This window comes from Malus domestica, chromosome 17 (genome assembly GCF_042453785.1).
Source record: "Malus domestica chromosome 17, GDT2T_hap1".
NCBI classification, from domain to species: domain Eukaryota; kingdom Viridiplantae; phylum Streptophyta; class Magnoliopsida; order Rosales; family Rosaceae; genus Malus; species Malus domestica.
The window spans coordinates 9,840,121-9,855,866 of NC_091677.1; the positions used below are offsets into that span (position 1 = coordinate 9,840,121).

The following is a 15,746-nucleotide window of genomic DNA, read 5'->3' on the forward strand; positions in this document are numbered from 1 at the left end:
AAAATTGTTTTTTAGTTTTTCAATTTTTATTTGTGTACCATTCTACGCTTAGTCCAACAAAAGCTAGAAACAAAACTTACTAAAATTGTTTTTTAGTTTTTCAATTTTTATTTGTGTACCATTCTACGCTCCTTCCTTAATCCAACAAAAGCTAGAAACAAAAACTTACTAAAATTGTTTTTTAGTTTTCAATTTTTATTTGTGCACCATTCTACGCTCCTTCCTTAGTCCTCATTCATCCATCATCATTCATTGTATGTTCCCTGAAATAGTTATTAAACGGCCTTTTATAGGTTTGTTTTTGAGTTTTCGAATTCCTAAAGAATAACTTATTCTAATCTTCTGTCAAAGGCAGCAATAAACTTTAATCCATATTTAAAATATCCATCAAAATTAAGCTTCATCACAAAGATTGATTATGTAGAGATTTCTGTTTATTACTCTTTAATTATTCTCAATTATGTGATTTTTAGGCCTTGATGAATTTTTTGTACTCATCACCAATCATTATAAACTCAAAATAAAGATCTGAAAAACATATGTGTTGACATGCTAATTTTGTGAACCAAAAACCAGCAAATAAAGGGGAAAAATGAAAGAGAAGAGCAGCTAGCATGTTGCTCCTCCATTCCTTCTTTTAATTTATTTCATTATTTAGATGAATATAAACATTAATTCCGTCATATAATTAGTTACATACTCTTAAAATATTACACAAACAAAATATTACACAAACAAACTGAAGGCAGTAGGAATTTGTCTACAGATGAAGAGAGGTGTCAATAAGCTCTGAGTTGTCAAAACTTTTTGCAGAAGCGCTTGCTGCGGCAGCAGCTGCTTTTGTGTTGTTAGGCCATGAGTGTGTGGAAGATGGCTGCAGATTAAGCCCTAGAGAGAGTGAATGATCTGCAGGAGCACTTGGACAAACCGGAACGACTATATCGGAATCGAATGAGAACTTTGCAGGCTGATGATCAAAATGCCTTGTTGTGCAAACAACCCTTTGATGATCAGTCTCAGATAACTTCTGCAGAAGCTGCTGCTCCTCCCTCCTCTCCTTCACTTTCTCAAGCTGCCTGAACCTCTCTTGCAACAGAGCAATGGAGGAAAGTGAAGCCACGGTTGGATCAGAATCAATTTGGCTGCCCATTGAAAAGCAGCTTTTGAGCTTTGTAGGGTTTGGTGGGTTATTTTTTTATTTTTTATTTTTTGTTTTGGCTATAATTGGTGCTGAAGGGCCAAAACGAAATGAGTGTGTATATATAGCAGATGGGTTGTTTCCTGTTTTGCATTTTACCAAGAATATTATAATATATTCTTTATGGACTTTGGATGATGTAATATAAATAAGAATCGGCTGCTGTGCTGCAAAAATCCAATGGCAAAGGTTCAAGGGGCTAGCCTAGAGAAGGCTGGGTTGGTGGATGGGTAGGCAAAAGCACTTTTGGAAAAAGCTAGAGTGCAAGAAAAAATGTCCAAAATGAAATGGAAGCGAGCATTTGGAATGGAGTTTTGGAGAATCAACTGTTAGGTCATGCCTTGTGTCCTCTTGTTGTTTAAGACACTGTTGGCATCGATGACTCTGATTTTATCTTTGGGTTGCATTTGGGGAAAAATGGATTCTTTTTTGGTTAAAAATCTTTTTGATCACTGTGTTTTGCAAAGTTTGCAATCTTAGTCATTTCCGTTCAGTTTTTTGTTAAAATAATAGTAAGATAGTTAATTACCAATTAAAAAATAAACAAAAATAAATTACCTTCACCACCCGTTGTCGGCCGTCGCACCTCCCAACCCCCCATCGTCGGCGTCGCACCTCCCAAACCCACATTACACCGGCCACAACCAACACCTGCTGCACCCCATCAGCTCCCCTTCCCTATTTTCTCCCAAGATTCAGAGAAACAGTTGAATCTAAAATTTTCAGACTAAATTTCAATTTGTTTTTCTTTGTGTGTGTATGCATGTATACGATTTCATTCGTTCTACAGACAAGTGATATTGAGGAGCTTTTTTTTTTTTCTTTCACCTGCTTGTTTTAAAAATCAGCATTCTCAAATTTTATTAGGGTTTGCTACTAATACTACAATTTAATAGTATTTCTCTTAAGTTGTAATTAAAAGATCTTAAGTTCGATTCACTTTAATGAAGAGTGTGATGCTTAATTATTATGGAATCATTGTGTGGGGTATCCTCCGAATCTTCACCCCTAAAGTTTGATACCTAATTATACTAGTACTACAATCTAGTGGTATTTCACTCTATCTATAAGTAGAAGATCTTAAGTTCGACTCACTTGAATAACGAATTTGATACCTACTTAATTTGGCTGTTTCAGTGTTGTCTTTTGAATCTTCACCCTTAAAGAAGAATATCGTTGCGTAAAAAATTGTTCTTTGGAAGAGTTTTGAAAATGAAGTTCATGAATTGAAGATGGGGATGTATAGAAGAGACAAGGATTAGAAGGAATATGTATTTGGAGTTATATGGTGTTTTCTAAGGGAACATTTGCACATGCCAAAAATTGGGAGGAATCCTTCATTGCTGTGCCCATTTCATTTGTGTATATGAAGAGGGCTGGCATTCACTATATAAATAACAAAGTTCTAAATCAAGGTTTACATTTCTGTTTGTCTTTTACATTTATGGTCAAATATTTCGCCAAAATGGAGAGAAGTAATTCAGTGTGATGCTATTTATCATATTCTTGCTTCTTGCTAGGGTCTATGAGACCATATAAGTTATGGGTTCGGATTTATACAATCATTTGTTAATCTCTCTCAACACGTAATTGGTTGTGTTTATTTCTCTTATCAGGTGACTAATCACATAATGAAGAGTATGTTTAAACTAAAACCCTATATACAGACACATAATTGTATATAACTGATGACACCCAAGAATCCTCGAGATATGATAGATATATGTATGAAGAGTGGAAATCAGGAAATCTTCACTTACTAGGCTTCTTGAAGTCAGTGGACTTGTCAGCAGGGAAATGGGGAATGAAGCGGATAATCTATGCAGATGCTATATTTGGAGAAATCTGGAGAATTTGTATTGTTAAAACAGGACATGGATCCTCTCCGGATCTCATTGTCCTAATCTTAGGGATACATCAATCCGGACCGTTGAAATTTGATCAAACGACTAAACAGAGACTCACTTTAAAAGTTATAATAAATTTAACCGTTTGATCAAATTTCAAAGGTCCGAATTAATGGATCCCTAAAATTAGGACAATTGGTTTTGAAGAGGATCCATGTCCGTTAAAACACTGGTAGTTGGCATGTGACCGAGAGAACAGGTGCTAAAAATGCCATTTGGTCCAGCACCAAAACTAACCAAACAAGTGGAACAAGACTTCTATTATTGCGAAAAAAATACATTTTTAATCGAGGGATATTTTAATTTAATATAAGAAAATAAAAACCACACACTTTTTTTTTTTAAAACTCCATATGCTTCTTTGTTTAATTTTGTTCGTTGTTTCTATTTGATTTATTTAATTAATCAGTGTGTGGTTATCATTTCCCTAGCTTAAATTAAATTATGAGGAAAAAGATTTGAACTTGAATATGGTAAAAAGAACGCATTGTTTTAGCTAACTTTGATAGGCTCAAACTCAGAGCCAACTTTTGGGGAGTGCAACCGGTTCTATTGCACAGGGCCTCAAAATTTTGAGAGCCCCCAAAAATATTTTTTTATTAAATATAATAATATATAAAAATAATATTTAGAAATACTAATCAAATAATATATATATATATATATATATATATATATATATATATATATATATATATATCCGATGGGCCCCAAAAGCCATCAGACTACTACCTAAAATCTGTACGCAAATTATATAAAATAATAATTAACAAAGGGGAAAGCTAATCTAGCAAAAAAAGGGGCAAAGCTAATCAATTAAAAGTGGAGGACTCCACTGACCGAGGCAAACAATTCAGAGACCTAGATTTTTTCTCTCACGCCAAAGTCTAATTGGTGCTTCCCATTTTTTTTTCTTCTTTCACACCAGACTACTAGAGCACCAGAAGTCAAAATTCCAGACGTTGTCGCCAGTGTCCCAGTCTACTTCCCATTCTCTCTTCGTCCCATTGTTATATATCCCACAAATTATTAAACCCTAATTTATAAATTTATGAAATTGAAGAGAAACTTCCGAATCATGAAGATAATTCAACTAATCAGAGTGATGTAGACTTTGATCAAAGTAAGATATTTACTAATTTAAGTATATTGACTTGAAATTTGAAGATTTGGGTATTTCTCATCTATAATGATTTTTGTTATTTTTCACTTTTCAGGGCAAAATCAAGAGAAAAGGAGTCACAAAAAATCGCTAGACACACATGCATTACGGACTATTAAGTTTCATTGTTCATACTTACTATAATTTTATTGTGATCTTATTTGAGATATAAAAGATGGCTTATAAGAAGGACCCCTTTTATGAATTTCGCACAAAACTTTCGAAATTTCAGAGATGACCCTGCTCAAACTTGCACAGATTGTAGTAGTTTTGATTGTGCTGTTTCAAAAGAAAAGAACAAGGTTGAGAAATGCTTATGTTGCTTGGGATTGAAGGTTTGGTATGTATGTATGTATGGAATAATTGAGATTGAATAACAACAGAACGGTACTGAGTGATTCCATGCATGTATAAGCAAAAGATCAAGTCATATAATGGAGGGCATGTGGGGGTCCAAATCCAATGCAAACCCCACGAATTCTGTGAAGAATAAACTTTTCCCATGAAGAGTGGATGGCCTTCTTTGTTTTCTTCCCTTGAAAACAACCAAGCACTTAGAACCCAAAAACCAATCATCATTGGGAGCAGGGTAATTAGTTTTTGACATTTGATTACATAAATAATTAGTTTTTAGTAACGACGACATATTGATCATATATTGATGACACAACGATAACATAATAACTACATAAAGATGATATAATGACGAAATGGTAAAACCTGATCATTTATGCAGCCAAACATAAAAAACAAATTATTACAACTAATTGCCCTTTTATTCTTCCTTTTATTGAAAAAAATAATACAAGTAACAACATATATTATTTATTTACAACTTAACTTCTCCAATTCATGACTTGCTGTATTTCAAATAAATATCTAGAAACTCAAATCTCTTCATTACAAATGCAACTAAATATATAATGGTTTCTTCTTGATATGGGCTGCCATCCAATAATTTCAACCACCCTGGTTTCTTCTTCTTGTTTTGAGTTATTTTCCTCTCCTTCTAGTTCCTTTATGGTGCAATATATCCATTATTTACCAAAAAGTTAAAAACTGATCCATCCATGGACTTCAACTATCTACCTTAAAATCTAAATTAACTCATTTTTTTAAATAAAACGATATTCCTACTCTTTGGGAGCCAAAGTAGCCCACAGGGCCGAAAATACAATTAGCAATTTCAAAAGCGCAGCCTCCGAGCCATTCCGTAGAAGTGGAACGAGTTTCTGCCTCATATAGCTGGTGCCCAAGATTGGAGGAAGTTTAGGAGAGATGGGGAGACCCAGCAGCTGCAAAACCTTCCCACCTTGCATCAAACATAAGATAGTACCGGAATTACATCCGTTAGCATTCGAGCCTTTTGTCCACTACAGCCACAAGCAGTAGGGAGGTAGGAGCAAATTCTTCCACCATATAAAATGATGTAACTACAAGAAGTTGTTTATTAACAGTACTATGAAATACCGATCCTCAAGGTAACTATGAAATGCAAACAAACAATCTCACGAAACTGCCGGGCAGGCCTCTTCCAAAATCACCTTCAGAAATTTTCAGTTCTCACCACAATTCTCTCTTGCAGAAGCAAAACCATATACACTTTACTCTCTTGGTATCAAACAAGGTGCTCCTTAACATCTTATTGCCTTAAGTTTATGAGGAAAGAGGAAACTTTCCGCTACGGAACCTCGAAGCTGCATCACCTGCAACTGCAAGTATATAATGCCAAGAATGTCTAGCTCTGAATTCTTTTATAAACACTAATACTGTGACAACATAAATATGGTCTAGGCATGTCAACCCAATCAAATGAGCACCATAAGAATATCAAGACAATCCATATCATTAAGAAGCCTGCTAGGCGGAAATACCCTAAGCTTATCAACTACCAGAATATATACACACACGGTGGTGCACCAACCATCTATCCACACAAAAAGAGCAATCAAAATAAATGGTAAATATCTTTGTTGATGCACAAAATCAGTGAGGACTTTGGAACAACAGAAGGTGTCAAGTTTGTGACCTTCGCTAGATTGCTCCGGTCACTAGGGTGGATAAGTATGTAAATGGACAGAGACAGGGAAGCAAACACAAGATGTATGTGGTTCACCCAGATTGGCTACGTCCACGGTGTAGAGGAGTTCTCATTAATTGTGAAGGGTTTACACAAATACATAGGTTCAAGCTCTCCTTTAATGAGTTTTAGTGAATGATTTAGTACAAATGATATTAGGGATTATTGTGGGAGAATTATCTCCTTTTATAGAAGAGAGTTTCTAGCTTTATTCCGACTTTGACACGTGTCGTGCTGTGATTGGCCTTTGATGTTGACACGTGTCGCGCTGTGATTGGCCTCTGACATTGACATGTGTTGCGCTGTGATTGGCATCTTGGTTAGAGGGAAACTCTTATGAGTCCTCCTCGGTTGGGGACTTGCAAGATCCAAGCCACTGAGTAATCATGAAACTTCTAAGTACTAAAGTATGGTATAGTTTTCACTTACCTCTATCCCATAGGCAGATGTGGCATCTTCTCTGGAAGTATTTGTCCTCCATTAAGGAGTGGTATCTTTAGCTGATGTTGACGCACAATGTAATGTATCATTTTCACTTGAAGCTTACTTATAGTTTCAGGTTTGGTCAAGTGTTGTACAAACCATATATTAGGAGTCCCCCAAGTCGCAGAGTTAGGAGATCTGCCGAAAGAGGTGACAGACAAGGTAAGCAATCAGAGTTCCAAGCAATCAGTCTTAGATCGGAAGTTTGATTTCGGGTTTCTGCTAATTGTTCTCCTTCTCATTGTCTTGCAGACAGCAACAAGGACAAAGAAAATGACATGGAAAAGAGATGATATGAGATACTTTTTCTTTTGAAGAAGTAATGGATGAACTGACACGTGTTTTGTTATACTTGTTGACTTTCCACAGGCTTATTCTTGAACTGGGTTAGAGGGTTTTCTGGTTTCCTCTAAAGGAGCGAGTCGACTCAAGAATTTAAGGGTCAAAACAAGTCTATCAAATCTAGAGTACGTTCGACCTTGATGATATGAGATACTTTTGCTGTTAACAAAGAAGTGGATATGGTATGGCGAGGCTTTGCTCTTCAGTGATGGTGCCAGCAAAAGGTTGTTGAAGCTTCTTGAGCTCTTCAGATAGGGCAGTGATATCGAGCTTGGATTTGACTTAGACTCATATGTCTGGATTATGTGGTTCTGCAGGAAGGGCGTCGTGTTGTAGTGACCTGTTCCGGCTCATCATTGAACCTTCTACTTCAATCTTTTGCATAACAGAAGTGGTGTGCAACCTTTGCATTTAAATGGTCATTCAGAACATTACTTCTCAGCGACTCATCCATGCTTGGCAAATTCAGTGTAAAGAGCCAATATCGTATAAACTGTTATGAGGTATTTGCTACCCTTGACAACAGTTGAGGATGACTACTCGAGAGCAATGCTAGGTAAGCAACCAGACAAAGGTTTCGGGCAATCAGTTCCAGATCGGAAGTTTGATTTCAGGTTCCGACTAATTACTTTCTTTCTCATTGTCTTGCAAGTAAGAGCAAGGGCAAAGGAAACGACAGGAAAAAAGCATGATATGGGATACTCTTGCTTTTGACCTTGATGATATGAGATACTTTTGCTCTGACGTGACTTGTTTGCAGAGGTATTATCGGGGGGAAAGAAAGCTGAGTATTTCGAGAGGATTCGTTGGGAGTGCTCTATCGGATGTGAGGAAAGGTTGGGCATTTTAAGAGGTTTGCCTGGCCATGGAGGATGAAGGTCGACATATATAAGGATTTCCCCAATAGTAGGTAGCGGTGTTATTCTTTTACTCTTCTTGGTGATATCGATGTAGTGGAAGCTGCAGAATCTACGCGTTTTAACTTTGTCAAAGATTTTTTATATTTTTTATAAAGTGTTCCATGGTATTCGAGGAGCTGATGTTGCGTGTGAAGATTGCTAACAAATTTTACCCAGGAAAATCTGCTTCTTGAAATTCGGAGAGTGGTGCCTCTTCGTTTTTTGAATAGACGGCTCTGTTGCCCTTTCTTTTATAGGGGCACCATTTATGTTCAGGAAGTACGTTCAAAGAATTACTGCTTGTAGAAATTTCCCCTATTTTTGTACTTCTGAGATTTATTGGATCTCATTTTTCCTTCATTGTTTCTGAAAATGTCTAGCCCATCCGACGGTTGTTTTGACTTGAATGTTATGGAAGAGGTAGCCATCTTTCCTCAAGACAACATATGGCGCCCATCCTTCTTATCCCCTACCAGTCTTCTTACTGTTGGGGACTCTATGACGAAGAATGACATGACCGCTGCAGTAGTGGCAAAAAATCTTCTCACTCCCAAAGATAACAGATAACTTTCTAAACGGTCCGATGAGTTAGCTGTTAAGGATTCTCCAGCTTTTAGTGTTAAGTGTGCGGGTTATGTGTCTAATATGGGCCAACGCCTATTTGCTCGAACCTGCCAAGTTGAATCATTAGCGGTTGAAGTGGCAAGTCTCAGACAGGAGATTAGAGAGCTCAAGCATGAGAATAGACAGTTGCACATGCTTGCATATAACTACTCTACGAGCATGAAGAGAAAACTTGACTGGCTGCAGGAATCCGAGGGTCAGATTTTAAGTGATCATCAGAGGTTTGTGGGTTTGTTCGAAAGGCATTTATTGCCTTCATCTTCTAGGGCTGTACCACGTACTGAAGCTTTAAATGATGAACCTCTGGTGCCTCCTCTTTCTGGGGTTCTGCCCAGTACTGAGGCTTTTCATGAGCAACCTTTGTGAAGGCTCCCTCCTGTTTGTTTGTTTTGATTCATGTGTATGCACATATCTGTAATTTGTCGGAGATATCAATAAATAAGCTATTTTTCATTCAGTGTATTGTGTTAAATACACTAAGGCATCATTCACTAAGTTCTTTGAATTTTTTCTTTTGTTGAAGCTTGTATGTTGAAACTTTGTGGGTGGATCCTGTATGTTGAAATAGTGCTCCCTTAATTTCCTGAGTGGGGAAACTTCTCGATTGGGGACTTGAAAGATCCAAGTCACTAAGTAGTCGCGAAACTTCCGAGTACTGAGGTGTAGTAGCATATGGTAGGAGTCCCACAAGTCTCTGGTCGAGGAGAGTTGTCGAATGTGGTGTCTTGCTAGTAGCCAAGTTGTCAAAATAGCGAAGCTTTGTTTCTGATATCACATATCTGCATATACGTTTATTTCAAACTAGTTTGAACCTCACCAAGGCCCAACACTTTTATATTTTAACAGCCTAATTCTCTCTTGCTTCATGTTGAGAAGTAGGGAAATAATAAAATAAAAATAAGGCCCAAGGCCTCATCCCTTTGCCCGTGTCTTCTTCCCTATTTCCCCTTACTTTTCTCATTTTTGCACAGCTTGTTCATGTTCTCCTCTTTTCTGCTACTCCTTGCTTTATTTATTTATTTTTATTATTTTTTAATGCTAAAGCAAAATGAGTGGAAACCCCACTTTTTTGCAAAGTCACGTGGACTTCACCTTTTCTTCTTTTTTTTTAAAAAATTTTTTTTTAATTTTTTTAAGGCAAAATAAGTGGAAACCCCACTTTCCTGGCAAAGTCATGTGGACTACACATTTTCTTATTTTCTTTATGCTAAAGCAAAATAAGTGGAATTGCAGAAGGTGTAACCGTGGGTGGGTGCTTTGATTTTCAAGACAACAACTGTGACTTTTAGCTGGATTGAAGGTTGCAGAGAATCTGGGTAACTTGTGGGTCTGCAAGCTTAAGAGGTTCAACACTCCTCCATTTGAATATTTAATTGTGCTTTTGTTTATGACTGAAGTTGTACACAAATAATTATATAATACGTAACAGGGACCTTGTGAATGGAGACGAAGGATAAGGAAATTTGTGTTTAAAGTTTTTGTTCACCCAATTGTTGTTGCACAAATTGCCAAAAATCTTGGGTTTTGTGAACAAAATTTGTTTATTTGCAATAAGGTTTTGTGTTTGGAAAATAGTTTAATAGGTACGGTTTATTGATTGTAGGTTTTTGTTTGGGTATATAGCTTGAATAGTTGAAGCTATTTTTAGGACACAAAACTTGATTTAGCTTCACACTATTTTGATCAAGAGTGTGTGAAGCTTTTACATGTTTAAGTGTTGAAGTTTTGTAGTGAAGCTTTGGAGGTGAGGTTTTGTAGGTGAAACTTTGTAGGTGAAGCTTTGTAGGTGAAGCTTTTTTAGTGAAGCATTGTAGGTGAATCTTAGTGGTTGAAGCTTTGTAGGTGAAGCTTTGTGGTTGAAGCTTTGTAGGTGAAGTTTTGTGGTTGAAGCTTTGTAGGTGAAGCTTTGTAGGTGAAGCTTTTTGTTGGTAAAGCTTTGTAGGTGAAGCTTTTTGTTGGTCACCATAAATTGGTTTGCTTCACACTATCTTGATCAAGAGTGTGTGACGCTTTTGAGAATTGTAGTTGCTCTTCATTGATGAGTGGCACCATAAATTGGTTTTGCTTCACACTATCTTGATCAAGAGTGTGTGAAGCTTTTGAGATTTGTAGTTGTCCTCCATTGATGAGGCTTTGTTGGCACCATAAATTGGTTTTTCTTCACACTATCTTGATCAAGAGTGTGTGAAGCTTTTGAGAATTGTAGTTGTCCCTCATTGATGAAGTTGTTGTGTTCCCCCTTCATTTTTTTTGGAAGGGGTGGGGTGGAACTAAAAATTTGAAATTTGAAACTCCTTAGCTTGTGTGGAAGTTTGAAGACTTTATAGTTTGAATTTGAATTTTGAATTTCTTTGGTCATGTTGAAATATATAAGAAGGATAAGTTTCCACTCTTTAAATTGCCTCCACTTGCTCATTTTGTAGTGATTTTTGAAGATAGAGTGCTCTCTAGTTGAGAGGGATTCCAGCATTGCTTTGCACCACCTTCAAGTTGGTAATCTTCTCCACCATATCAAATGCTTTCCTTCTTGTTGAATTGTTTGAGTATTGATAGATGAAACTCAAGAAGGTGTAAATGCGAAGCTTAACCTTTGGAAAGAAGTGTTGGGATCTAAAGGTCTTCACCTAATCCGATAAAAGATAGAATATATGGAGTGCAAGTTCAGTGTAAATGGAGGCCAAAATGAGTTAGGGGTGAGGATCGGAGATCAGGAAGTACCAAAGAGTGACCGCTTTCGCTACCTAGGATCTATCTTGCAAAAGAACAGAGAATTAGATGGAGACCTCAACCATATAATACAAGCTGGATAGATGAAGTGGAATAGTGCATCTGTGGTGTTGTGTGACCACCGTATGTCACTGAAGCTCAAGGGAAAATTTTATAGGACAACAATAAGGCCAGAGATGCTGTATGGCACAAAATGTTGGGCAGTAAAACATCAACATGTACATAAAATGGGTGTAGTGGAGATAAGGATGCTTCGTTGGATGTGTGGGCACAAGAGAAAGAATAAGATTAGGAATGAGGATATACGAGGTAAAGTAGGAGTAGCTGAAATTGAAGGAAAGATGAGAGAAAATCGGTTATGGTGGTATGGACATGTGCAAAGAAGGCCTACTAACACTCCGGTTAGAAGATATGACTACGAGACAGAGGTCCAAGGCCGAATAGGTAGAGGAAGACCTAGGAAAACTTTGGAAGAGACTCTAAGAAAAGACTTAGAGTACTTGGATCTAACGGAAGACATGACACAGAACCGAGCGCAATGGCATTCTAGGATTCATATAGCCGACCCCACTTAGTGGGAAAAGGCTTTGTTGTTGTTATTGTTGTATTCATGTATTTGATTAAGAACATGATGAACTAGTTGAGCGTTTCCTCATGCATAGGAACTTCTTAGGTTTCGATCATTCATGTAGTGATAGAGTTTGTTTTTGTTTGTTGTAGATGTCAGATCCTGGAAGTCCTAGTGATGAAGGCCTCCTAGCTCTAGCTCTAGGTTTGAGCCTGCAATGTTGGAGTCTTCAGGGCCTTTGTTAGAGTCTTGTACAAAAGAAACGTTGAATGATCTTCATAATTGTCAAACCTTAGCCAATATTGGTTCTTCCTCTTTCATGTCAGCGGTTGAGGGGGTTATTTTTGACGTTATGCCTATATTTTGCTTTTAGAGAATAACTTGTTAGATAACGAATATCAGCTTGAGGCCTTAAGGCAGTCATATAGTATCCCCCGTAGTGTAGGAATGCGCTTGGTGCATTGTGAAGAATTGCTCACTGAGCCGCCTAAGGGTCATGTTATGTTCTACACCCAGGTACTAGTGACCTTAGGAGTGAAGCTACCTTTGCACATGTGGTTGCAGCAGATGCTATCTTTTATTGGATATGCGCCTGGGCAACTCAACCCTGGTTGCTGAGATACTTTGATCGGGTTTTATATTATTTGGATGAAGTGTGGATTAGGTAAGCCTTCCTTCCATTAGTGGCGCTACTGCTATAAGATGCGCCTGGTGAAGTCATGCACTGGTTATGCCAAGTGTATATGTCGAAGCGAGAGATAGCGTGTTGTCTTTGGTAAGAAAATGGCGTACTACACTTGGAAAAATCATTGGTGCTTTGTTTATAATGATTAGGAGCATGCTAGGGGTGTCACACCTGAGCGACGTGTTCTTACTCACTTCCAGACTGTAGGTTGTAATGTACCCATTGTTCGCATTATTTGCTATTTGCTGTGATTTCTTCTAACATTTTTCTTCATGCAGTGGCGCGATGTATCATCAAGCTGTCCGGACGGGAGCTAGCTGATGTAGAAAAGGTGTTGAGGGTGCCCAAAGAGGATAGACACTTGGGGCAAGCTACGACCCTTATTTCGAAAGTACAGTTTCCAACCCCTAGTTTCCGAGTGGCAAAGACAAGTGAGTAAGTTGTATCCTTCACTTGACCTTTGTTCTTCCTTTTTTTTTTTTTTTTTTTTTTTTGTAAAGTTGTATTCCTTACTTTGATTTTCCTTGTTAAATGGAGAAGGTGAGCAAGAAAGGGGAGACTAGCACTAAGAAAATGAAAACACCCATGTTAGTTCCCTTAGAAGACATTCTGTTTCACAAGGAAGCTCACAAGCACCAGGTGAGACCAGCCATTAGACTTAAGTCTCAAGATGAGGTCCTCAAGATTGCTACCTCGAGGAAAGCTGAATCTGAGGCCATCAGATGTGTTGCTGCCATAGTTGCAGGGGAAGAGACGTGACTGTTGCCTCATCTTCCTACTATTGATCTCATCTTTCCTCCAGTTATGGAGCATACTGGCCAAGAAAGTGATCATGTTTCCAGCCGCAAGAGGAATGACAAAGAAAAGGCTGACAACGTCCCTTAGAAGGACTTGAAGGTTGCTATTCAGCCAAAGAGTTTTGGGTATGTCAACAATTGCCTGGCAGGGCATCGATTCACTTTTGATGAGCTCGGAGAGCCATTAGATAAGAATGAATCAGATCGCGACCGGATGTTGAAGCTATCTTCTTATGCGAGTGTTGCTTTGTCATTTCCTTACTTTCTCTTATTTATTATTTTTTGGTAGTAATGATCATATTTTCATGCAGGTCATGACTGAGTACGAAGACAGACTGCGAGAGGCTGAGCAGTATAAGGCCAAATTTAAAGAGAATAAGTAGCTTGTGGATGACGCTAGGAAGAATAATAAAATTTTGATTGAGGTCGTCCAGCTCAAGGACCAAACCATGGAGAGGTTGACGAGGAGAAATTGTGAGAATGTAAGACTCAAGAAACTGTTTGAGGCGATTAAGATACATTTGGAGGCGGCTACCTTTGAGGCATCCAAGGTCAGGGAGGAGTTGGATGATGCCTTGGTTGAGGTTTCTGAGCTGAAGAGGAGTATCCCAACTGAGATGGAGGTTGTTGTGCATGAGTTCTTAGGTTCCCAGGCTTTTCACCATGCCATTAGACCTCATTACACCCGGGAAGTTCACTTTGAGAAAAGGAAATGAATGGCCGTCCTTGAGTGTTATGATGATGGAAGCATTATTCGAAAGTATTGTGAGGAGATAGATGAGTATCGACAAAAGGGTGAAATCTTCATCTTTGCAGTCGATCCTAGTAGTGAAGAGGAGTTTGACGATGAGGCTAGTGCTGATGAGCAGACTCAGCATGGTGAGGATGATCTTGGAGATGCAGAGAATGGTGGTGGGACGCGTAGTAATATTGTTAGGGGTTCAACCTCAGATGAGGATGACTAGTAGTGCTTTCATTTTCTACATATACTCTGGATATACTAGTTTGTTGTTTGTATGACATATGCCATGTACTATGGGTGTACTAGTTTGTTGTTTGTATGTCATTTGCCATGTTATAAGCCTGAGAGCTTTTTGTTTATGGATGTTTATGACTTTGCACTGTATAATCAGATGTTAATTGCCAAGTGTTTGCACTATCATTGATGAATGTTTGGCTATGTTTGAATAAATCCTTTTTTTGGATATCAGCCATAACTTGGGTATGATTGAATGAATATACTGTGAAGCAGTTCGTTTATTTGTGTAGTCTTGATGACAAATACTTAGACTTTATTTCATGTTGGAATCATTCATGTTAAAGCTTCAAACCCGAGTGTTTCATTGCTAGGAATGTAAAAGAGTTAGGACCGAGTTGTCTAAATCACCTCTTTATTGAATTCATGCCAAATGGTCTTTGTTACATAGGATGCCGAACATCTGTAGCTTAACACTTATACTATGTGAGTCTACTTTTAATAGTACTTCAAGTGATCAGCATTCCATGGATGGCCAAAGGTCTTGCCATCAGAGCTTCTGAGCTTGTAGGAGCCAGGGTGACTGATGCCAACAACTTCAAACGGTCCATCCCAGTTTGGACTAAGTGTGCCTTCACTCGGGACTCTATTGCAGAGTAATCTTTTCTTCAATACCTAGTCCCCCATTTTGAAAGAGCGAGGTTTAACCCTTGAGTCGTAGTAGTTGGAGATGCGCTGCTTGTAGGCGACATTCCTCAAGTGAGCCTGATTTCTATGTTCCTCGACTAAATCCAAGTTGAGGGTGAGTTGTTTGTCATTTTCACTTTGCATGTAGTTTTGGACTCGGAATGTTGCTTGCTAAAGCTCAACTGGGACAACTGCCTCTGTAATAAAGGCAAGTGAGAATAGAGTTTCTTTTGTTGAAGTTTGATATGAAGTGTAGTACGACCAAAGAACTTTGGGTACAAATTCTGGCCAACAGCCCTTAGCCTTGTTTAAACTGGTTTTCAAAGTGGGCCTGATTATTTTGTTGATGACCTCAACTTGTCCGTTAGACTAGGGATGAGCTGGGGAGGCGAAACATAAGTTGACATTGAACTTAGAGTAGAACATCCTGAACTTCTTGTTGTCGAACTGTCGCCCATTATCAGTGACTATCGAATTGGGCTTGCTGAATCTACAAAGGATGTTCTTCCATACGAAGTCTTCTATTTTTGTCTTAGTAATGGTTGCCAAGGGTTCTACTTCGGCCCACTTTGTGAAGTAGTCAACTGCAACGATTGCATAATGGACCTTGC

General features: G+C 38.1%; 1 protein-coding gene across 1 annotated transcript; it reads right to left on the reverse strand.

The window, feature by feature from the left end:
- Window positions 1-760: 760 nt before the first annotated feature.
- LOC139193339 (uncharacterized) lies at window positions 761-1,150 on the reverse strand. The gene has a single exon (XM_070816332.1). It carries the CDS (start codon window positions 1,148-1,150, stop codon window positions 761-763), a length of 390 nt encoding a protein of 129 aa, XP_070672433.1.
- Window positions 1,151-15,746: the final 14,596 nt, after the last annotated feature.